The 24,237-nt window shown below is 38.8% G+C and overlaps 1 protein-coding gene across 9 annotated transcripts in view; it reads left to right on the plus strand.

Annotated features, from left to right (window-relative positions):
- Positions 1-24,237, plus strand: part of LOC133520552 (uncharacterized) — a 139,983-nt gene that overhangs the window by 71,934 nt on the left and 43,812 nt on the right. For all 9 annotated transcript variants that reach the window (XM_061855038.1, XM_061855044.1, XM_061855036.1 and 6 more), the window contains 5 exons: positions 12,968-13,298; positions 13,704-13,852; positions 14,427-14,537; positions 14,789-14,930; positions 16,996-17,202. In XM_061855038.1, coding sequence (XP_061711022.1) covers positions 12,968-13,298; positions 13,704-13,852; positions 14,427-14,537; positions 14,789-14,930; positions 16,996-17,202 — 940 coding nt within the window. The remainder of the gene's footprint in view (positions 1-12,967; positions 13,299-13,703; positions 13,853-14,426; positions 14,538-14,788; positions 14,931-16,995; positions 17,203-24,237) is intronic.

A 24,237-nucleotide genomic window follows, 5' to 3' on the forward strand; every position in this document is an offset into this window, starting at 1 on the left:
GGTTATTTCCCTGTGGTATGGAAAAGAGCCCTGATTACGCCTATTTATAAGAGCGGGGATGCTCACCTGGTTACAAACTATAGGCCAATTAGTAAATTAAATATTTTCGCAAAAATTTTAGAAAAAATAGTTTATAACAAAATTACAGCTGCTTTTTGTCATCATATCGCGCCCAGTCAACATGGTTTTTGCCAAGGTAGAAGTGTTGACACGAATCTACTTACCTTTTCTGATTTTATTATTAATAGGTTAGCCTCTGGGGGCCAGGTGGATGCCGTGTATACCGATTTTTCGAAGTGTTTCGATAAAATTAACCATAATAATTTGATCAAGAAACTTCTCGACCTCGGTATACACGGTGACCTCCTGAGGTGGATTAAATCTTACCTCTCTAATCGTAGTCAAGCTGTGGCCTTGAAAGGGTACACATCTCGTTTTCTCCCCATCCCCTCTGGAGTACCTCAGGGGTCACACCTTGGTCCTTTATTTTTTATCCTGTATATAAATGATATGGCGGCTTGCTTCCGTAGCTCTGAACACCTTATATATGCTGATGACACAAAGATTTATAAAGCCGTGTCTTCGGAGGCAGACTGCCTATTATTGCAAAAAGATTTAGATAATTTTGTCCTATATTGCTCTAATAATCATTTGTTTTTAAACACAGAAAAATGTTTTGTTATCAGCTTTAATCGGAAACACAACCCGATAATTTATAATTATAATTTGTCTGGTAATAACATAGCACGAGTATCTTCCATTAAGGACTTAGGTATCACTATGGACTCGCAACTAAACTATAATGAGCATATTGATAATTTATGTAAACGTGCATATAAAAGGTTAGGAATGATTCTGCGTGTAGGACAGCCCTTCAAACGGCCAAATACTTATAAATTATTATTTTATTCTTTAGTTAGGAGTATCCTCGAATTCGGGAGTGTAATTTGGACACCACAATACCAAGTCCATATTGACCGTTTGGAGAGAATTCAAAACATTTTCTTAAAATCTCTAAGTTATAGAACAGGTACTTATTTTGTAAATTCAACGTTGGCGGCGAAACATTTTGGTGTACCTTCTCTTTTTAACCGTAGGATATACTTAGACGTTATGTTTTTGTTTAAAATTCTAAAAAATATTATTAGTTGTCCTAATCTACTAAGATTAGTTACTTTCAGTTGTCCGCATCACCCCTTACGCCCTCGGTCGCTGTTTCATATTAGTTTTTCGGTCAAAAAACTATTCCAGGCATACCTTTTTCAGACGAGTTCCTAGTTACTATAATCAAAATCTATTCGAAGTAGATTGTTTTCAAAATTCGTTGGCTAGTCTAAAAGATATAGTTAAAAGTAAGTTGTTTTAATATATAAGTACAGATATCAGTTATTTTTTCTATCAGATTCAAAAATTTGCATTAAGTAGCTATATAACTATATTTATATCAGTTAACATAATTTATAATTTATGAACCTCCAGGTCTTTTTGTTGTATTTTCCTTTTGTTGTGGTACATCGTTTGTATTGCATTGTTGATATGTTTATACGACTGTTTGGTTTCTAAATAAATTAAAAAAAAAAAAAAAAAAAAAAAAAAATTAATTATTACCAAATGCATGATCTACTCATATCAAACAACAAAACGTCTGCAAAAGATGATACACAAATACGACAATAGCGCCACCCGCGCGCCTCTGTGCTGTATCTTATTCTGTGAACATCGTTGCGTGCGATCGTCAGAGAGGGGTAGCGCGGGGACAAAGCGCTTAGCTCCGCCGCAAGGCATTGGGCCGACGCTCAAGGGCATTGGGCCGACCTATCGTCTTAAGAGCAACGCACGGATTGCGGAGCATGCACCCGCATCAATAAGTTACGCATCAAGTCCTGTTGGAAGCGTAACTTATTCCATTTTTCCTTTAATATAAAATTTGGAGCACGTTAGACGTCCGGCCCGGAGCCTCCGGCGCTTACTTTGTAGGGTTAAGGATGACTCACGTTAGACGTCCGGCCCGGAGCTTCCGGCGCTTACTTTGTAGGGTTAAGGATGACTCACGTTAGACGTCCGGCCCGGAGCTTCCGGCGCTTACTTTGTGGGGTTAAGGATGACTCACGTTAGACGTCCGGCCCGCAGCTTCCGGCGCTTACTTTGTAGGGTTAAGGATGACTCACGTTAGATGTCCGATCCGGAGCTTCCGGCGCTTACTTTGTAGGGTTAAGGATGACTCACGTTAGACGTCCGGCCCGGAGCTTCCGGCGCTTACTTTTCAATGACAGATGACCGGTGATTACATGGTGCTTTCCATAGAAACCGAAGCGCCGGAAGCTCCGGCCCGGACCCGGCCCGGTCTAACGTGAGTTATCCTTACTGCTGCAAACTGTTGATGCGGGCGATGCCAATGTCAAGTTGACTTTTTAACTTAATCGCGATATGATAGCATCGCAATTTATCAAGGGAGTTGACAGTGATCCGCGTCAACGCTGCAACGGGACCGCTGCAGCAGCAATGCTGTTACATATACTATTCAAATGTATCCTTAACGGACAATCAAGTAGCACGCACCCAACCCAATCAATACTTTTCCATAATTGGAACTCTTTATACTAAGATCAAATCACACAGAAACATTGGCATTAGCAAGTAGTCAATACTAAATAATATAGCTCTACAGTCAGCTGCAAAAATATGTATCAAAAGAATCGTCTCATAAATATGGTACTACGCTCTTATTACATTGGAATAAGATGCTATGGGACATATTTTTGAGTAATGTGTGTACACCCATATTTTTACACTTGACTACATAGGTACAATTGACTCAGCCGCATAAATAATATACTATATTAGTCATCTTGAAACGACACATAATGAAGGCGATGCTTAATTTTTTTTTCGAACATGGACCCGTGAGAATCTTGAAATCCAGCCTAGGATGTGGGTTGTATTGTTAATTTCGGTATAGAAGGCGATCGTACCGCAAGATACCAATCCCATACTCCTGATCTGATCAAGCATTAATTTATTCGAGAAATTTAATTCATTAAAGCGGTAGAAACCTTTCTTAATATCACAATTTCTCTCATATTTGATACGGTACAAATTCAAAACTTGTTTAATTATGAAACTGTTGCATTTTAAATGTACTATCCGGTATTTCCAAATGATGTGTTGTCCTATTTCGATGCCGTCATCTCCTCTGATATCTTCTTTGATTGTAACATTTCCTCTTCCCACGGTAATTCCCTGGCTAGTGCATGTATGGGAGCTCTGAATTCGTACAATTCTGGTCGCTTAAAATGTTTAAATATCGTTGCGTAATGATGATCTTAGTGTACGACAAAATTATAGTTAACATCAACAATCTTTTAATTGTTTGAGCACATGTCATCATTACTACGATTTTAGTACGAATACTACGAATACCTATAATATAGAATTAAGTTTGATAGGCTGATGGCATAGATTAGTAGATTACTACTGTTTAGTCGTTAAAAATCCATCTGCATGATGAGTTAATGGGTTTTATATTTCCATCGCTATACATAGGTCATCGCTATATTATTATTATTATTCAATAATTGTAGGTACAGTCGAAATCAACAATATGTTTACACTTTTGCACCTTACTTCTTTGTGATAAGGCGAAAAATGTAAATATATCTTTGACGTCGACTGTACCATATTGGACTATAAGAGAAATATGACCAACATTCGTGAAGCAGGATGTTGGCTACATGGTTTTCATACATAACACTGCGGGGAAATAATAATATTAAAAGCCTTTAACCATTATTGCTGGTATAGTCCGACCACACAGAAACGATGTTAGACTTATTTAGTGCGGCTCCTTAGCTAGATTTAATATGGAGGTATGGTTCCATCCGGCAGAAAGCACGAAACTTAACATACATAAAGCTTTTACGTTTATAAGAATAAATAATTTACTGTGGTCCCACAGTTCCAAGGCTCAGTCCTTACCATGTCAGGGAGTACATATCAGGGACCGGACCCGCTTACCCTAACCCGTTCAAAAACCCGGGTTATTGTAAAGCTGTGTTCCAAAAACCGCTTCATTTCGGTAAGCATTTGATTGGCTTACCGGTTAAGAAACTAATCCTTTTATTTGAATTAATTCAGGTTAGCGCTTACCGATATTAAAAAGCGGCCAAGTGCGAGTCGAACTCGCGCATGAAGGGTTCCGTACCATTTAAGACGTATTAAAAAAAAATCTACTTGCTAGATCTTGTTCAACATTTTACCACTTTGGACACACATTTTACCACTTTGGAACTGTCTCTCGCGCAAACTATTCAGTTTAGAAAAAAATGATGTTAGGAACCTAAATATCATTTTTGAAGACCTATCCATAGATACCCCACACGTATGGGTTTGATGAAAAATTTTTTTTTTTAATTTATTGACGTATTAAAAAAAAACTATTCACTAGATCTCGTTCAAACCAATTTTCGGTGGAAGTTTGCATGGTAATGTATATCATATATTTTTTTTTAGATTTTTCATTCTGTTATTTTAGAAGTTACAGGGGGGGGGGACACACATTTTTTCACTTTGGAAGTGTCTCTCGCGCAAACTATTCAGTTTAGAAAAAAAATATATTAGAAACCTAAATATCATTTTTGAAGACCTATCCATAGATACCCCACACGTATGGGTTTGATGAAAAAAAAATTTTTTTTTAATTTTTATGACGTATCAAAAAAAAACTACTTACTAGATCTCGTTCGAACCAATTTTCGGTGGAAGTTTGCATGGCAATGTATATCATATATTTTTTTTAGATTTTTCATTCTGTTATTTTAGAAGTTACAGGGGGGGGGGACACACATTTTTTCACTTTGGAAGTGTCTCTCGCGCAAACTATTCAGTTTAGAAAAAAATGATATTAGAAACCTAAATATCATTTTTGAAGACCTATCCATAGATACCCCACACGTATGGGTTTGATGAAAAAAAAATTTTTTTTTTTAATTTTTATGACGTATTAAAAAAAAACTACTTACTAGATCTCGTTCGAACCAATTTTCGGTGGAAGTTTGCATGGCAATGTATATCATATATTTTTTTTAGATTTTTCATTCTGTTATTTTAGAAGTTACGGGGGGGGGGGACACACTTTTTACCACTTTGGAAGTGTCTCTCGCGCAAACTTTTCAGTTTAGAAAAAAATGATATTAGAAACCTCAATATCATTTTTAAAGACCTATCCATAGATACCCCACACGTATGAGTTTGATGAAAAAAGATTTTTTGAGTTTCAGTTCTAAGTATGGGGAACCCCCAAAATTTATTGTTTTTTTTCTATTTTTGTGTGAACATCATAATGCGGTTCATAGAATACATCTACTTACCAAGTTTGAACAGTAAGCTTTTATAGTTTCGGAAAAAAGTGGCTGTGACAGAATCGGACAGACAGACGGACATGACGAATCTATAAGGGTTCCGTTTTTTGCCATTTGGCTACGGAACCCTAAAAACCCGGGAAAGGGTTATCGCTTCAAGCGCTGATTAAATACGAACAAGCTGTTTTAGCTTTTACGTAAACTGCATATGGTCTATTAACGTAGCGCCCGACGCGAAACACGGCGGTTCCATTCCCTACGTGCACGTGCGAGTGCGCGGCGCGGCGCGGCGGCAGTCGGTATTTGTCAAAGGCTTTGTAATTTGCCGACCTAATATTGCTAATTCAAACAAAAGTGTACGTTAAGTCAAGTAGCGCACAACGTAAATTTCAAAACACATGCTAAGGTTTAAGGCAAATTACCTAATATGGTAAGGCGTTGCATTCATTTTGGTATATTTTTGTTTAGTACCTATTACTCCTATTATTGTCACTTTCTTTATCGTTTGCTGTCTGTGCACATCTCCTGTGTCAGTGGAACTCATCAATGGCTTCTAAAAATTTTATCGAGTTAGGGCTCATTTTAAAGGTCTTGACGAGTTCTTTACGATACACATGGTGGCGAGGGTCTGATGGTGGAATCGGAAGGTGTCGATGGAACTCATCGATAACTACTAGTAATGCTATCGAGTTAGGGCTCATTTTAAAGGTCTTGACGAGTTCTTTACGATACACATGGGGGAGAGGGTCTGATGGTGGAATCGGAAGGTGTCGATGGAACTCATCGATAACTACTAGTAATGCTATCGAGTTTGGGCTCATTTTAAATATCTTGACGAGTTCTTTACGATACACATGGTGGCGAGGGTCTGATGGTGGAAATGGAAGGTGTCAGTGGAACTCATCGATAACTACTAATAATGCTATCGAGTTAGGGCTCATTTTAAAGGTCTTGACGAGTTCTTTACGATACACATGGTGGAGAGGGTCTGATGGTGGAATCGGAAGGTGTCGATGGAACTCATCGATAACTACTAGTAATGCTATCGAGTTTGGGCTCATTTTAAATATCTTGACGAGTTCTTTACGAAACACATGGTGGCGAGGGTCTGATGGTGGAAATGGAAGGTGTCAGTGGAACTCATCGATAACTACAAGTAATGCTATCGAGTTTGGGCTCATTTTAAAGGTCTTGACGAGCTCTTTACGAAACACATGGTGGCGAGGGTCTGATGGTGGAATCAGAAGGTGTCAGTGGAACTCATCGATAACTACTAGTAATGCTATCGAGTTTGGGCTCATTTTAAAGGTCTTGACGAGTTCTTTACGATACACATGGTGGCGAAGGTCTGATGGTGGAATGGAAAGGTATCGATGGAACTCATCGATACCTACTAGTAATGCTATCGAATTTGGGCTCATTTTAAATGTCTTGACGAGTTCTTTACGATACACATGGTGGCGAGGGTCTGATGGTGGAATCGGAAGGTGTCAGCGGAACTCATCGATGACTTCCCATAATGCTATCGAGTTTAGGCTCATTTTAAATGTCTTGAGGAGTTCTTTACGATACACATGGTTGAGGTTCATCATTTATGAAAACCACATTTCCTAAAACCTATAAAACAACATCCATGACAACTTTTATGACAAGTTGCATGGCCGCTATCTTGGATTCCAAAATAGTCATGACTTTCGAAATCCGCACTCCCGAAAACCTATAAAACGACATCCATGACGACTTTTATGACAAATTGCATGGTCGCCATCTTGGATTCCAAAATGGTCATCATTGTCGAAATCCGCACTCCCTAAAACGTATAAAACGACATCCATGAAGACTTATGACAAATTGCATGGCCGCCATCTTGGACTCCAAAACGTTCATGATTTTCGAAATCCGCACTCCCTAAAACCTAAAAAACGACTTCCATGATGACTTTTATGACAAAATGTGTGGCCGCCATCTTTGATTTCAAAATGGTCATCATTTTCGAAATCCGTACTCCCTAAAACCTATAAAACGACATCTATGACGACTTTTATGAAAATTGCATGGCCTCCATCTTGGATTCGAAAATAGTCATCATTTTCGAAATCCGCACTCCCTAAAACCTATAAAACGACATCCATGAAGATTTTTATGACATAGTACATGGTCACCATCTTGGACTCCATCCATGACGACTTTTATGACAAATTGCATGGCCGCCATCTTGGATTCCAAAATAGTCATGATTTTCGAAATCTGCACTCCCTAAAACCTATATAACGACATCCATGACGATTTTTATGACATTGTACATGGTCACCATCTTGGACTCCAAAATGGTCATCATTTTCGAAATCCACACTCCCTACAACGTATAAAACGACATCCATGAATACTTTATGACAAATTGCATGGCCGCCATCTTGGACTCCAAAATGGTCATCATTTTCGAAATCCGCACTCCCTAAAACGTATAAAACGACATACATGACGACTTTTATGAAAAATTGCATGGCCGCCATCTTGGACTCCATCCATGACAACTTTTATGACAAGTTGCATGGCCGCCATCTTGGATCCCAAAATAGTCATGATTTTCGAAATCCGCACTCCCTAAAACCTATAAAACGACATCCATGAAGACTTTTATGACAAATTGCACGGCCGCCATCTTGGACTCCAAAATGGTCATCATTTTCGAAATCCACACTCCCTACAACGTATAAAACGACATCCATGAATACTTTATGACAAATTGCATGGCCGCCATCTTGGACTCCAAAATGGTCATCATTTTCGAAATCCGCACTCCCTAAAACGTATAAAACGACATACATGACGACTTTTATGAAAAATTGCATGGCCGCCATCTTGGACTGGACTCCATCCATGACGACTTTTATGACAAGTTGCATGGCCGCCATCTTGGATTCCAAAATAGTCATGATTTTCGAAACCGATATAACGACATCCATGACGATTTTTATAACATTGTACATGGTCACCATCTTGGACTCCAAAATGGTCATCTTTTTCGAAATCTGCACTCCCTAAAACGTATAAAACGACATCCATGACGACTTTTATGACAATTTGCATGGCCGCCATCTTGGACTCCATCCATGACGACTTTTATGACAAATTGCATGGCCGCCATCTTGGATTCCAAAATAGTCATGATTTTCGAAATCTGCACTCCCTAAAACCTATATAACGACATCCATGACGATTTTTATGACATTGTACATGGTCACCATCTTGGACTCCAAAATGGTCATCATTTTCGAAATCCGCACTCCCTAAAACCTATAAAACGACATCCATGAAGACTTTTATGACAAATTGCATGGCCGCCATCTTGGACTCCAAAATGGTCATCATTTTCGAAATCCGCACTCCCTAAAACGTATAAAACGACATCCATGAAGACTTATGACAAATTGCATGGCCGCCATCTTGGACTCCAAAATGGTCATCATTTTCGAAATCCGCACTCCCTAAAACGTATAAAACGACATCCATGACGACTTTTATGAAAAATTGCATGGCCGCCATCTTGGATTACAAAATAGTCATGATTTTCGAAATCCGCACTCCCTAAAACCTATTAAACGACATCCATGACGATTTTTATGACATAGTACATGGTCACCATCTTGGACTCCATCCATGACGACTTTTATGACAAATTGCATGGCCGCCATCTTGGACTCCAAAATGGTCATCATTTTCGACATCCGCACTCCCTAAAACGTATAAAACGACATCCATGACGACTTCTATGAAAAATTGCATGGCCGCCATCTTGGATTCCAAAATAGTCATGATTTTCGAAATCCGCACTCCCTAAAACGTATAAAACGACATCCATGAAGACTTATGACAAATTGCATGGCCGCCATCTTGGACTCCAAAACGTTCATGATTTTCGAAATCCGCACTCCCTAAAACCTAAAAAACGACTTCCATGATGACTTTTATGACAAAATGTGTGGCCGCCATCTTTGATTTCAAAATGGTCATCATTTTCGAAATCCGTACTCCCTAAAACCTATAAAACGACATCTATGACGACTTTTATGAAAATTGCATGGCCTCCATCTTGGATTCGAAAATAGTCATCATTTTCGAAATCCGCACTCCCTAAAACCTATAAAACGACATCCATGAAGATTTTTATGACATAGTACATGGTCACCATCTTGGACTCCATCCATGACGACTTTTATGACAAATTGCATGGCCGCCATCTTGGATTCCAAAATAGTCATGATTTTCGAAATCTGCACTCCCTAAAACCTATATAACGACATCCATGACGATTTTTATGACATTGTACATGGTCACCATCTTGGACTCCAAAATGGTCATCTTTTTCGAAATCTGCACACCCTAAAACCTATAAAACGACATCCATGAAGACTTTTATGACAAATTGCATGGCCGCCATCTTGGACTCCAAAATGGTCATCATTTTCGAAATCCACACTCCCTACAACGTATAAAACGACATCCATGAATACTTTATGACAAATTGCATGGCCGCCATCTTGGACTCCAAAATGGTCATCATTTTCGAAATCCGCACTCCCTAAAACGTATAAAACGACATACATGACGACTTTTATGAAAAATTGCATGGCCGCCATCTTGGACTCCATCCATGACAACTTTTATGACAAGTTGCATGGCCGCCATCTTGGATTCCAAAATAGTCATGATTTTCGAAATCCGCACTCCCTAAAACCTATAAAACGACATCCATGAAGACTTTTATGACAAATTGCACGGCCGCCATCTTGGACTCCAAAATGGTCATCATTTTCGAAATCCACACTCCCTACAACGTATAAAACGACATCCATGAATACTTTATGACAAATTGCATGGCCGCCATCTTGGACTCCAAAATGGTCATCATTTTCGAAATCCGCACTCCCTAAAACGTATAAAACGACATACATGACGACTTTTATGAAAAATTGCATGGCCGCCATCTTGGACTGGACTCCATCCATGACGACTTTTATGACAAGTTGCATGGCCGCCATCTTGGATTCCAAAATAGTCATGATTTTCGAAACCTATATAACGACATCCATGACGATTTTTATAACATTGTACATGGTCACCATCTTGGACTCCAAAATGGTCATCTTTTTCGAAATCTGCACTCCCTAAAACGTATAAAACGACATCCATGACGACTTTTATGACAATTTGCATGGCCGCCATCTTGGACTCCATCCATGACGACTTTTATGACAAATTGCATGGCCGCCATCTTGGATTCCAAAATAGTCATGATTTTCGAAATCTGCACTCCCTAAAACCTATATAACGACATCCATGACGATTTTTATGACATTGTACATGGTCACCATCTTGGACTCCAAAATGGTCATCATTTTCGAAATCCGCACTCCCTAAAACCTATAAAACGACATCCATGAAGACTTTTATGACAAATTGCATGGCCGCCATCTTGGACTCCAAAATGGTCATCATTTTCGAAATCCGCACTCCCTAAAACGTATAAAACGACATCCATGAAGACTTATGACAAATTGCATGGCCGCCATCTTGGACTCCAAAATGGTCATCATTTTCGAAATCCGCACTCCCTAAAACGTATAAAACGACATCCATGACGACTTTTATGAAAAATTGCATGGCCGCCATCTTGGATTACAAAATAGTCATGATTTTCGAAATCCGCACTCCCTAAAACCTATTAAACGACATCCATGACGATTTTTATGACATAGTACATGGTCACCATCTTGGACTCCATCCATGACGACTTTTATGACAAATTGCATGGCCGCCATCTTGGACTCCAAAATGGTCATCATTTTCGACATCCGCACTCCCTAAAACGTATAAAACGACATCCATGACGACTTCTATGAAAAATTGCATGGCCGCCATCTTGGATTCCAAAATAGTCATGATTTTCGAAATCCGCACTCCCTAAAACCTATAAAACGACATCCATGAAGACTTTTATGACAAATTGCATGGCCGCCATCTTGGACTCCAAAATGGTCATCATTTTCGAAATCCGCACTCCCTAAAACGTATAAAACGACATCCATGACGACTTTTATGAAAAATTGCATGGCCGCCATCTTGGATTCCAAAATAGTCATGATATTCGAAATCTGCACTCCCTAAAACCTATATAACGACATCCATGACGATTTTTATGACATAGTACATGGTCACCATCTTGGACTCCAAAATGGTCATCTTTTTCTAAATCTGCACTCCCATAAACCTAAAAACCGATTAACATGGCGACTTTTATGACTTACTGCATGGCCGCCATCTTGAATTCCAAAATCGTCATCATTTTCGAAATCGGAACTCCCTAAAACCTAAAAATGATGATTTTTATGACAAAGAGTGTGGCCGCCATCTTACTAAAACCTGTTATAAACCGGATGCAACTAAGCATCTATATAGTAAGTCAACATTAACGAAAAGTACTTTTACGTCGGTAGTTACAATATACCTATCGAATCAATTACGTAATGCCCATCTCTGCCGCGATGCCGCAGCGGTGGGGGAAAGGCGCGGGAGACGGGTAAGGCTTACCCTAAACCGAAAGGTTACCGGTTAGTACACGCAAAACACAAACCGAATCAGCTCCTGTAAGCGGTAACCACTTGTTACGATTAGGTTAACCTGAAATAATACGGGTTATCATTATTGTTGGGTAACCGGTTGAACGGGTTACCCAAACGATTAGCTTATCATATGAAGGGGTTACCCATTCGAACGGGTAAGGCAAATGAACGGGTTTTCCGGTCCCTGGTACATATTGGGATCCTCGATGTCGACATTTCCAGTGACGTCCAATTCCGTAGCCACCTGGAAGGAAAGGCTGCGCTGACATCCAAAAAACTCGGTGTGCTCAATAAAGCGAGGTGATACTTTACTCCGGGGCAAAGACCCCATATGGAGTATTGCTGTCACCTTTGGGCAGGAGCACCTGCATGCCAGCTTGGACCATTCGACTAGCATTCGACTCAGTCCAAAGGCGCGCTGTACGAATCGTCGACGATCCCAAACTCACAAGCGGTATTGAACCTTTAAGTCTAAGGAGAGACTTTGCCTCCTTGTGTGTGTTCTACCGCTTGTACAATGGGCTGTTCTCTGAAGAATTGTTTGACATGATGTCAACGGCCGCTTTCTATCATCGCACCGCTCGCCGTCGGCAGGTTGTTCATCCTCACAACCTAGAACGTGAATGGTCGCGTACTATGCGGTTTAAGAGGAATTTCCTCCCACGAACGCTTCGGCTGTGGAATGAGCTTCCTGCCGAGGTTTTCCCGAGGGGCTACAGTATGGGGTTCTTCAAAAAAGGAGTGTACAGGTTTTTAAAGGGTCGGCAACGCGCATGTAATACCTCTGGTGTTGCAGGCGTCCATAGGCTACGGTGACTGCTTACCATCAGGCGGGCCGTATGCTTATTTGCCACCGTCGTAGTATTTAAAAAAAGTAGGTCGGCACGTCGAGAAGCTACCTTTGAATCTTTCGAAATCTCATCACAATAAATTCAAAATGTAAACTAATATTCTAACTTCTAATTATAACAATCGATTTGTTTACAGGTTCAATGACAAGCTCCAATTACAGCACTACAAGCACTTGCACAAACCAAAGCGCGGACCACCACCTAACACTCACATTAGAAGAGTCTAAATTTGACATATCAGCCCTTGAGATTTCCACCCAAAGCCTATTGGATGACGAGACATCTCCAGCGGACAGCCTCATCTCCTCCACCAGTACTAGTGACTCGGTCAACGAGCTGGTAGTGGAGAAAGACCCGCCGTCGATCTCGTCAGCATATCAGACAGCCAACACTAAGACCAAGTCGCCCGAGCCGGCCGATGAGGATGGAGTAGATGGGGAGCTGTTGCAGACTGCTAATGAAGTTGTGTAAGTCTTCTCATAGCTCATAGCAGGTATTCCCTGTCGCTAGCTTAAGTCCGCAGTTGCAACCAGGTGTCCGCCTAAGTATCAATGTAATCCAAAGTCTGGCATGTTTTGATAGGCACTGCTAGGGAAGTAAAGGTATACTTATGATGTGAAATTTCCCAGAATTGACCCAGTAGAATATTTAGATTTAAGGTTGGTCAAGTGAGTGAACAATTTGACTGTTACATTTAAAACACTAGTAAAAAAAAAATTAAACGCCGCTAGCATGATGTTCCTTATAGTTTCATTTTTAGTCTAAATTGTACATATCAGCTTTAGAGATTTACGTCCAAAAAGCCTTTTGAATCTCTATTATTGATATCTCCGCTATAAATTTGTTATTTAAATTTTCTTATTTTTCATTAGCGAAGAGACGCGGAATGGCGACGACAGCAAGAACGTGTCGCCAGAGTCCCCGGGCACGCCCACACACGCCTCGGGGTCCCTGTCGCTCTCGGACGGCCGGGATTTTTTCGACGATGAGATTGCCGACCAACCAGCCCTGCTGTTCAGGAGTGAGTACCAGCTGGTTTTAACTTCTCTGTAAACGCATAGTAGGTAGATGCCATGTGGCATGCTGGCATGTAGGTATACCCGGTCGCAAAATTATATGGTAAAGGGTACCCCTTTATGAATGAATGTCATTCGTACTGCAAGAGTAGTGTGAAATTAGTTGTACCTATATAGAAAACGCCAATCTAAACTTTTCGACGTTTTGTTGATAAACGATTGACTTTTTGGCTAGGCTCCCTGTGTAGCTGCTTGTAACATTTTGTAAATTGTTGCCGGGCGCTAAACGGTACGGCGTGCTTCGCTTCAGGTCACATTCATTGCGTTGTCACGCGCGACTGCATACTTGAAATCGCGCTTGACATATCTATTCTCTGTTGTAAGAGCTTGTGACATTATCCTAATAGTTGTCATATTCCATATTAATTCCTTGCAATAGAGATGATAGGTATGACCACAACTATTAGTGTTAGTCTGTGAAACACTAGGACGTTTATCAAACTTTTCGTACCCATTTGTCAAATTGGTCTACTTATGTTCATATCATAACAAAATTGTTAGTATAAAACATGTTTACAGAAAACAACGAGGGGAGCCCACCAAGGAAGCAGGAAGCTGAGAACAGCAAACAACTGAGGAGGTCCAGGGAACGCATCCCCGCAAGTCCTTTAGCTCAAAGAAATCGTAAAGGTAGGCAACTAATACTTTTTATCTGTAACCAAAATATAACAAGTGATAAGATTTACTAAAAATATTTACAAAAAACCATTAAGACACAACATGTAATACTTATTTAGTACTTTAATTACTCTATTAGGAGATTAGAGGAGATAGATCGATAAGTTGTAGATTTCTATGCCTATGGATTTTGGAATATTTACTTATACATAAGATAAAAGAAATACCATGAATATATTATTGTAATAAGTATTGTTTATTAGTGAACGGGCTGCGGAATGGTGGCGCAGAACGGACACCTTCTCTGGACACGTTGTCCAGCCTAGCGTCGGATGACCTGATGATGGACAATGACCTCGCGCGATCCGTCACCAGCCTGCAGAGTGTCGACGATTACATCGAAAGGTATCATTGTTTGTTAGTGTACAGGCTGTGGAACCACGCCGTGGAACAATCGACCTACATACTGCTACGTAGGTACACACTGCTCCAGAACAAGAAGAAGAACCTGAGTAGCCTTGTTTAGCAAATTTTCCTGGTATGAGGCGCATGGTTCGTAGTCACACGAAATGAAATTAAATTATACCTATAATTTATATTTAAATACGTATAATTTCTACTATAGGTAAATATTGTTGTCCAACCAAATATCGCAACTGTAACCTTGTTTAAAATAGAGTCATTAAGTGGAAATCCGTGGGATGATTGTCTAGAAATGGATATAAGTGGGAGACGTTGATGTTATAAAATGTCAATGTTGTCATTACGGACCAGCAGTGACCGTAAAATGCTAGTTGGCCCCTTAGGTATTGAAATATCCACATTACGCACCATGCTATATTCCATCTCTAACAGTTTTTAGGGTTCCGTACTTACCTTATAAGGAAAAAACGGAACCCTTATAGGATCACTTTGTTGTCCGTCCGTCCGTCGGTCTGTCTGTCTATCTGTCAAGACCCTTGATCTTGAGAACACGTGGAGGTATCATTCTCATTCATTCAAAGTTAACGTAAAATACGGCCGTTTATACCGCAAAAAACGTATATTTCGATTTTCGACGCTCTCAAGTTTTTGATAACTTGTAAGTTCATTGTAACTATAATGTAGAGGCCCAACGGAGCCGACATATCTCATTGATAAAGGCTCTTTTTAATACGCTTTTATTAGGTCGACCTATATGTAACTATGTAATGGAATCTAAGGTAACTAATTTAACCATCTTCCAAGGATCGTAGCGTCATTAAAATTGGTAGCTGTATGTAGTTCTGATGACAATACAATAATATGGTACTGTCGAACTGATCTGATGATGGAGCCGGAAGATATGAACTGGAACTTCATCATGGAACATCGTATCATAGCTGTGTTTGGATTTGTTAGAAAAGTCTAATAATGAACTTTGATCACGATTAGGTTTCAAGGTCTGATGATGAAGCCGGAAGATAGGCACTGGCATTTCATGATGGAATATCGCATCATAGTCGTGTTTGCACTTGTGAGAAAGGTCACGTAATGGACTTTGAACACGATCAGGTTTCAAGGTTATTACAAACCTATTATATATTGACTTGGAAGTATTTTTTGGTTTGTGCGTGCATTTATAAAAGCGTGTTTTTCTAGTGTTTATTAAACTATTAATTTATTAAATATGTAAATAAAAAAGACACCCTCAAGGGAATCAACATTTATAGGGTACTTCCCGTTGACCTAGAACTATGAAATTTGGCAAATAATATCGTCTTACAGTACTCCAGGGAAAAATCTCAAAACTAAAAATTTGTAAATAATAAAAAATAAGTTAAATTTGTACGGGACCCTCGCCTCGGTGTGCGAGTCCGACTCGCACTTGTCCGGTTTTATTTACCATTCACTTAACTTTACTTTTTTAATTCACAAACCTCAAAAGAAAAAAAAACAATGAATTTATATTGTAGATGAATAAGAATCTTAAACGCTTGCATAAAAATAAGTCATTCATTTATATTAACTACGCTGTCATTTTTCTTCGCGTATTGTCTTTGAAGTGGCGGTTCTATTTTACTTCACGACAGATGCTGTTTCTTAATGGCGGAAACAAGGAAGCTCGTTTCCGCCAATTAACACAGCTACTCTCTTATATATATCAGCAACTCATAGACGGTTAATTTATGGCGTCCTTTTATTACCCTTTCGGACGATATATGGACAAAATCTGGTAAAGTCTTGCAGTATCAGAAAGGGGCAATTCATCGAGATTTCGAGCCAAACAAAAGTTTCAGGTTAGGTAGTCAAAACATTTTTTTGTCAGGAAAAACCTAATTTCTCTTAGGACACTCGTTTGGTCTAAAAAGATCACGCCGATTCGAGCAATGAAACCAAATTGTAAATAGAACAATAACAATATTACACTTTTGTTTTAGCGATTCGCCTTCTACTTTCACCCTACTCGTAGATGACTGTATCTAAGAAACATTTTTTTTCTACCCGCCAGGCTAGACAGTTCTCTACGTAGCGGCCTTAACTCCTTAGACGAGCGGCAGCTCCGCCAGGAGCTCTCCTCGTCCAAGACCGCCGTACGTCAGTGGAGTCAGCTGCTGGAACAGAACAACTTCCTGGACCGGCAGCTGGCTGCCATGGCGCAGGGCAAGAGCACTACAGAGTCGCTCTCGGCGAGCAACACCAGCCTGTCTAACATTGGGTAAGTTTAACTATAGCTACTTACCTATTACAGATTCTGAACTTTTAATAATACAGTGATCGTCCCAGGCCGATAGATTTAGGTTTTGTAAAAGAAACACTATATGATCACCATTTGATTCTGAGAAAAGAGCAAAAACCGTCACTTTGCCTACTATTTAGGTGAGTTGTTTACAATTTTTGCCCTAGCTCTGACGGTGTGGGCGCCTAATCTTGACTATTTAGCCGTAATTCTTTTAGTTTAGATGCTTCTATAAGTTCTATACTCACATACCAAGAATTCCTACATCTGACTGAATTATGAATTAATTGGTTTTTTTTTGTCGTCAATGTGATTTCATTCTGTCTTAAATTTATTGTCGTTGTCCTTATGTGCCCCTATGTGCTCTATCAGATTTTGAGATAAGATTAGGTAGTTTTTAGAGTATTCTTGTGTTCTCAAAAACCTGTCCAAAGCGGAATTAATGTACCATAGAATTTCTTTTCGTTACTGTCCTTTTATTTGGTATTTAGATGACGGCTACTCACTGTCATACATACCAATCAATATAAACAACTTGGTAATGCTGTTGCTATTTCAATTAGACTTGAAAACAATTGAATAATATTGGAATTCACACAAAAACAAATGATCGCGACGTAACGTCATTATGTACCTACTGAGTATTACAGTACAGACCAACTTATTCAGTGCAAATTCAATGAATAAATTTAATAAACAAAGTATGAAAGTAGCCTTTGATGTAACACCAAACATTTTGGGCATTTCAGGTAAACGGTAACAGAAATTTCTTACGCAACATTGCTCTCATACCATAGGTAATGAGGAAGTGTAATAAAAGGACTTTCGCTTGTAAAAGTCAGCATAAAGCCAACAACGAAGTTTAAAAGTTCAGTCCTGAGCACTTCTTTAGGTTCCTAAGGCAGTGTCTTACCTGAGCGAATAACTCGCGAACGCGAAGCGGCGGTGCGGCGCGGGTGAATTCAATCCTTTGATACCTATGGAAGTGTCCTACGTGGGCGATCTCCGAATGCCGTTAGGCCGCCACGCCGCGCCGCATCGCATTCGCGAGTCGTCGCCAACGTAAGCCGCGCTGTTATATTAAGTACCTAACGACAAAAAAAGGTAATATAGTCAAATGTACAAGCTCATGCACCTCCTGTTGTAGAGGCATACAATACATATATTATGTGTCCTCTATTAGGACACTAAGGTCAACGCCTTATAGCTAAAGAGCGATCTTAAAAAAAAACTTTTTGTTAATGATGATATTGCAACGATGTAAGTATCGAGTCATACACAATAAAATTATACAATCTCAATTTACAGTAGGTAAGTACCTGGATACTTTTAAAGTAACGAACATTTAATTAATGCAGATCTTGATCCCACCATATTGCGCGCATATCCCTCTTTCCGGCAATCAGGTCTCGTCAACTTCTGTAACTGTAAACAATGCACCAAGCCGCTGCATGCACAATTTAACCGTCTGGGCCTCAATATCAATTATGCGTTTCTCGGTTTGAACCCGTTAACGACTTCCTACGCCGTCATGCTTCGCGATAAACAATCGCTTCGTGACAACGCGAAAGAGTTTACGGTCTTTAAAATGAGTCGACCTTTATTCTTGTCAGATTTTTAAAAATTACGAACCCAGATTGGTGTCAGGATAAGAAACAAGAAATACATTCGTACGTGTAATTAATAATTGTGTAATTTTGTTTATACATAAAATAACTTTAAAGCTCCAAACTGTATAGTTATAATTCAATTCACTTCACCCTAATTCAAAACAAGATATCATTCATTTCCAAATACCTACATTAATGAGAAAACCTCTCAAAAGCTTTCTAAACGCTAATTACAGCGCCCGACAGTTGATTCTAATAATTCAGGCTAAAGCATTTAAAAGATAATTTAACATGTTCAATAGGACCAGACTAAAGCATTTAGCGGACATAATAGTCAGAGAGTCATATAGTAAGATGGAGAAATATTATGCGGAAAGAAAAGTTGCAATTATTTTAAATGGTCCATTTTTACTGTAATTACATAAAGAATCCAAGGGCCACGTTGCCAATATTATACCGACACAGGCCGCGCATAATAAATTGGAAAGGTTAATGTTAACGTAAAGTTTAAGGTCAATAATGTTATTTTATTTAAAGTGAGTTTCTATATTGCCATGCTCAATTGTAAACTATCCGTGTAACATGAACGTGGCCGATACCAAAGCTAATTGGCCGAATGCATGATTAAAAATTTAGTGTAAAGCTGCGAGTTAGCTATGATGCTGATCGTGTTGCGTGGTTTTACCTCGCATGAGTTTTTAAACGAACCATAAGTTCGTTTTTTTTAATGTTAGAAAAAGGGTCTTGACATGTCTGTTCATTAAAAATGGTTTTTTTAAATCTGTAACTATTACTTACACAGGGTTCTTTTTGAGCAGTTGGCCATACGGTAATTTCAATTATTTATTTATTTCGAATCCACAATAGATCCATAATTGTTAGTATTTACAACAAATCTTAAAATTAATTAAGGTTAGTGACATATAAAATAATAATAACATATCTACAAGTACAAAAAAATTAATATCAAAAATAAATATAACTAGGCAATCTAGATGCACCACTTCTCAGCATCTGTGGCTGCCACATGCAGTCCATTCCAGTGCATGAGCAGTGGTGCATCTATCTTACCTGCCAACGTTTTCAGGATGCTATTGGTACTGCCACACAGTCTCTGCATAAGTGACGCCGATCTGTTGCGTATAATTGCAAAAAAGTCATCCGTGTGCGCCTCCGCGAACATTCTCGACGCACTACAGTAATATAAGACAAGATAAGATAAGATAGTTCTTTATTGTACGACCGTGTTACAGACGTGTTATGTAATTACATGTGTACGTTTCAACTAATAATAGTAAGTTGCGAAAAGTCCCAAAAAAATCCGAATGAAATAAAAAGGATACATTTTATTATATTTTTCAATTTGTAGCTACTTTTTAAAATCCAAATATTGAACGCGAGATTGGTCACCCTACGTAAAGTGCGCACTCGGCGCCTCTGAGTGCATACTGTAGGGTGCCCAAGCACGCGGCAGGGGCATGACACACTGCGTCAGATTCAGACGTCGCTCTGAAGTTGAGTGAGATAACGCTACGAAGCAACGTGCGAATCGTAGGTAGAGTGCCATGCCCCATATCGTTGTCAAGTAGCGCGAGACACCCTTATCTGTCCATCTCACTTTCCGCTAAGAATAAAAAGAGGGTAGATTTCTTGCAATCGAGCGAACCAGCACAATATGACCTCGGGACCCGTAACTAAAGAGAGGGCACTAAACGAGTCGCCCAATCCTGTAAGTGTAACTGCTCAGTTTTAATTTAGATTAGTTTTTAATTTTAATATAAGTAGCTATTTTATATGATTGTATGTACCATTAATTTTACTTGTTCAAATAAAGTTATGTTAGTACGTAGTACTTAGTAAGCCACTGTAACTTGAACCTTGAGGTACTACCCATTGCATAATTATGGGGTACGCTCGTACTGGTTTTCCTTAGCGTTGGTCATGGATGCGCTTGATAAGCAAGTGGACTTAAATCAAAAAACTACAGACAAGGCGTTTGCGATGCACTGATAGGCTAAAATTCTAGCATCCCTTCCTAGTGTATCAACCATTAATTTTACTTGTTCAAATAAAGTTATGTTAGTACGTAGTACTTTGTAAGCCACTGTAACTTGAACCTTGAGGTACTACCCATTGCATAATTATGGGGTACGCTCGTACTGGTTTTCCTTAGCGTTGGTCACAGATGCGCTTGATAAGCAAGTGGACTTAAATCAAAAACTACAGACAAGGCGTTTGCGATGCACTGATTGGCTAAAATTCTAGCATCCCTTCCTAGTGTATCATCATAGCCGTAGTATTTCACGAATGAAAACAAACGAGTACAGTGACCATATTTTTTTTTTGGATGATTAAAAATGCCAAAAAAAACACCACTTTTTTGTGTTGTACTACTGATCTATAATGACATATTCAAATATGGCTAACCGTTCAAAAATTACCCTGTATACTTAACATATTTTTCACTTATTCTAATTAGAAAGGGTGTAGCAGGATAGCCTAGGAAAAATTGCCCCCAGCGATTTTGGGCCGAAACTGTAATCAAACGATGCCTTTTGGGGAGGTTATACTCTGCACAAAGTTTCATCCCTCTGTTACCCCCTGGGGGTGAAAAATACCCGATTAACCCCAAAACTGTTTTAATTATTATTTCCTAAACTATGAAAGTGACGAATTTCAAATTTTGTACAAATATTAATAAGACTAAAAGCTATGTGCAAAAAAAATATTAACCCCCTAACCATTGAAATTCTTGTAAAAAAAACAAAATTAAAAAAAGAATCAGCCTGTATATCAAGTTTGGCTTATGGTACACACACCATTTTTTTTTCAAAAATGAAGCAGTTTATATTCTACATTATACAAAAGTTTCATGGACCTACTCCAGAAGGAACATTGCGAAATTAAACTAAACGTACTATTTCGTAGCCACTAATCGTTATACTCGTATCATGCTTAATACGCAACGTCTCGGTCCCGAAACCAAAATAATTTTAAAAAAAACCGGCCAAGAGCATGTCGGGCCACGCTCAGTGTAGGGTTCCGTAGTTACTCTTCCGTCACAATAAGCTAAACTGGAGCTTAAAGTATAGTAAATTGTTAACCGACGGATGAAACGGTACCTTTCACGCGAGTCAAATAAATAGGCAAATTTGCATATATATGTATGTATGTATGTATGTATGTATGTATATACTTTATTGTACATAGAAATAAAAACACGAAAAACACAGTTACAGATTAAATTAAATACAACAAAGACGAACTTATCCCTGTATGGGATCTCTTCCAGTTAACCTTTGAGGAAATGAGTAAAACAGAAGTAACGGTGATATAGTACCTAATTAAAGTAAGTCTTTTTACTATGAAGGGGAAACTTTTTGCGATAACTCAAAAACAGCTAAACTGATCATGTCCGCTATAGTTTTCATTTAATGTCTTTCTTAAGCTCTACTTCCACGATTTTTTTCATATTTTTTGGACCTATGGTTCAAAAGTTAGAGGGGGGGAGGACTTATTTTTTTTCTTTCGGAGCGATTATCTCCGAATATATTCACTTTATCAAAAAATGTTTGTTGAAGACTCCTATTAGTTTTGAAATACCTTTCCAACGGGTATCCCACACTGTAGGATTGAAGCATAAAAAAAATTCACCCCCACTTTACGTGTAGGGGACGTACCCTAAAAAAAAAAAATTTTTAGATTTTATTATACGACTTTGTCGGCTTTATTGATTTATATCTCCATGCCGAATTTCAGCTTTTTTAGCACTAACGACCACGGAGCAAATCCTCGGACAGACAGACAGACAGACAGACGGACATGGCGAAACTATAAGGGTTCCTAGTTGACTACGGAACCCTAAAAATGTTTTTATAAATACAAATGAGTTTGATTCATACTTCTTTATCCCCACCTTTTTCAAATCGGGCACGAGCAGCGGTCCGATCGCAAGCCATTGTTTATTAATAATGCAAGGCTCTTAGTGGGAGTTCAATGAATAGTACGCACCAAAGAGCCAATACATATTAATTTCGCAATGTTCCTTCTGGAGTAGGTCCATGAAACTTTTGTATAATGTAGAATATAAACTGCTTCATTTTTGGAAAAAAAATGGTGTGTGTACCATGAGCCAAACTTGATATACAGGGTGATTCTTTTTTTATTTTTGTTTTTTTTACAAGAATTTAAATGGTTAGGGGGTTAATTTTTTTTTTGCACATAGCTTTTAGTCTTATTAATATTTGTACAAAATTTGAAATTCGTCACTTTCATAGTTTAGGAAAAAATAATTAAAACAATTTTGGGGTTAATCGGGTATTTTTCACCCCCAGGGGGTAACAGAGGGATGAAACTTTGTGCAGAGTATAACCTCCCCAAAAGGCATCGTTTGATTACAGTTTCGGCCCAAAATCGCTGGGGGCAATTTTTCCTAGGCTATCCTGCTACACCCTTTGCAAGCTAATTTGTACAAAGCCAGTCGTATTCAGTCTGAATTTCAAACTTAAAACTTGTGGTATCAAATCCCGTCTCGTCTTTGTCCCGTATATCAATGTCGCTGGAGAATACGTATATGCTGGTCACAATCACCTCTGTTTAGCCACAGTGTTTCTATACCTATGTGAGTTAAAGCTGTGGCAATAATACAGCCCCCCGTAACGCCCGTACTACCCTATTGTCCCGTATCCGTTCCGAATACTTATGGCAACCCTAGGTATCAACTAATTTTCGCCTCGCTTGTATAATTGAATCTATATATAACATATCTGTAGATATGTACCATGTTACCTCTCGAGAATGACTACACATGTTGATTAAACTTAGACATGAATACAAAATTTATGTGTTTTAATGTGGGTTACAGTTGTTTTATATTATTTTAAGTAAGTCATCGGACTGAGGCAAGAAGGTCATATGGTACCTTCTATCTATCATGCATTATATACATATAGTATATACACAGTATATTGATAAAATAATGTATAATTTACAAGATCGTCTAAGTATTTTTGTCTAACGTTGACACAATTGGATTATAATGAAAGGTGTCGTATTTAGAACAAAGGCAGCCGTTTCGGTTCCAATGATATTAATTGTGGGTGTTTGTTTGACCTCCATGTGCGCGCGGTGCGACAATAGCGGCTCCACAACAATAGAGTGGAGCTGCCTTCTAGTAGCGCTTTTTAACGCGGTAAACGATATGCGAAAGATTTGCCTTTGTCTTTTCAGGGATCGTCACGTACGAGTACATATAGCAATTACCATTAGATTAGGCAGTTTGTCTATTTCAACGTCGGGTGCAATTCCACTTTCTTATAGTCCTTTCGTCACATATAGACTATATAGTAATTATAGATGCCTACTCGTATTATTACCCCACTTTCCTATTGATATATACCTATAC

The sequence above is a fragment of the Cydia pomonella genome, chromosome 8 (assembly GCF_033807575.1).
Source record: "Cydia pomonella isolate Wapato2018A chromosome 8, ilCydPomo1, whole genome shotgun sequence".
NCBI lineage: Eukaryota > Metazoa > Arthropoda > Insecta > Lepidoptera > Tortricidae > Cydia > Cydia pomonella.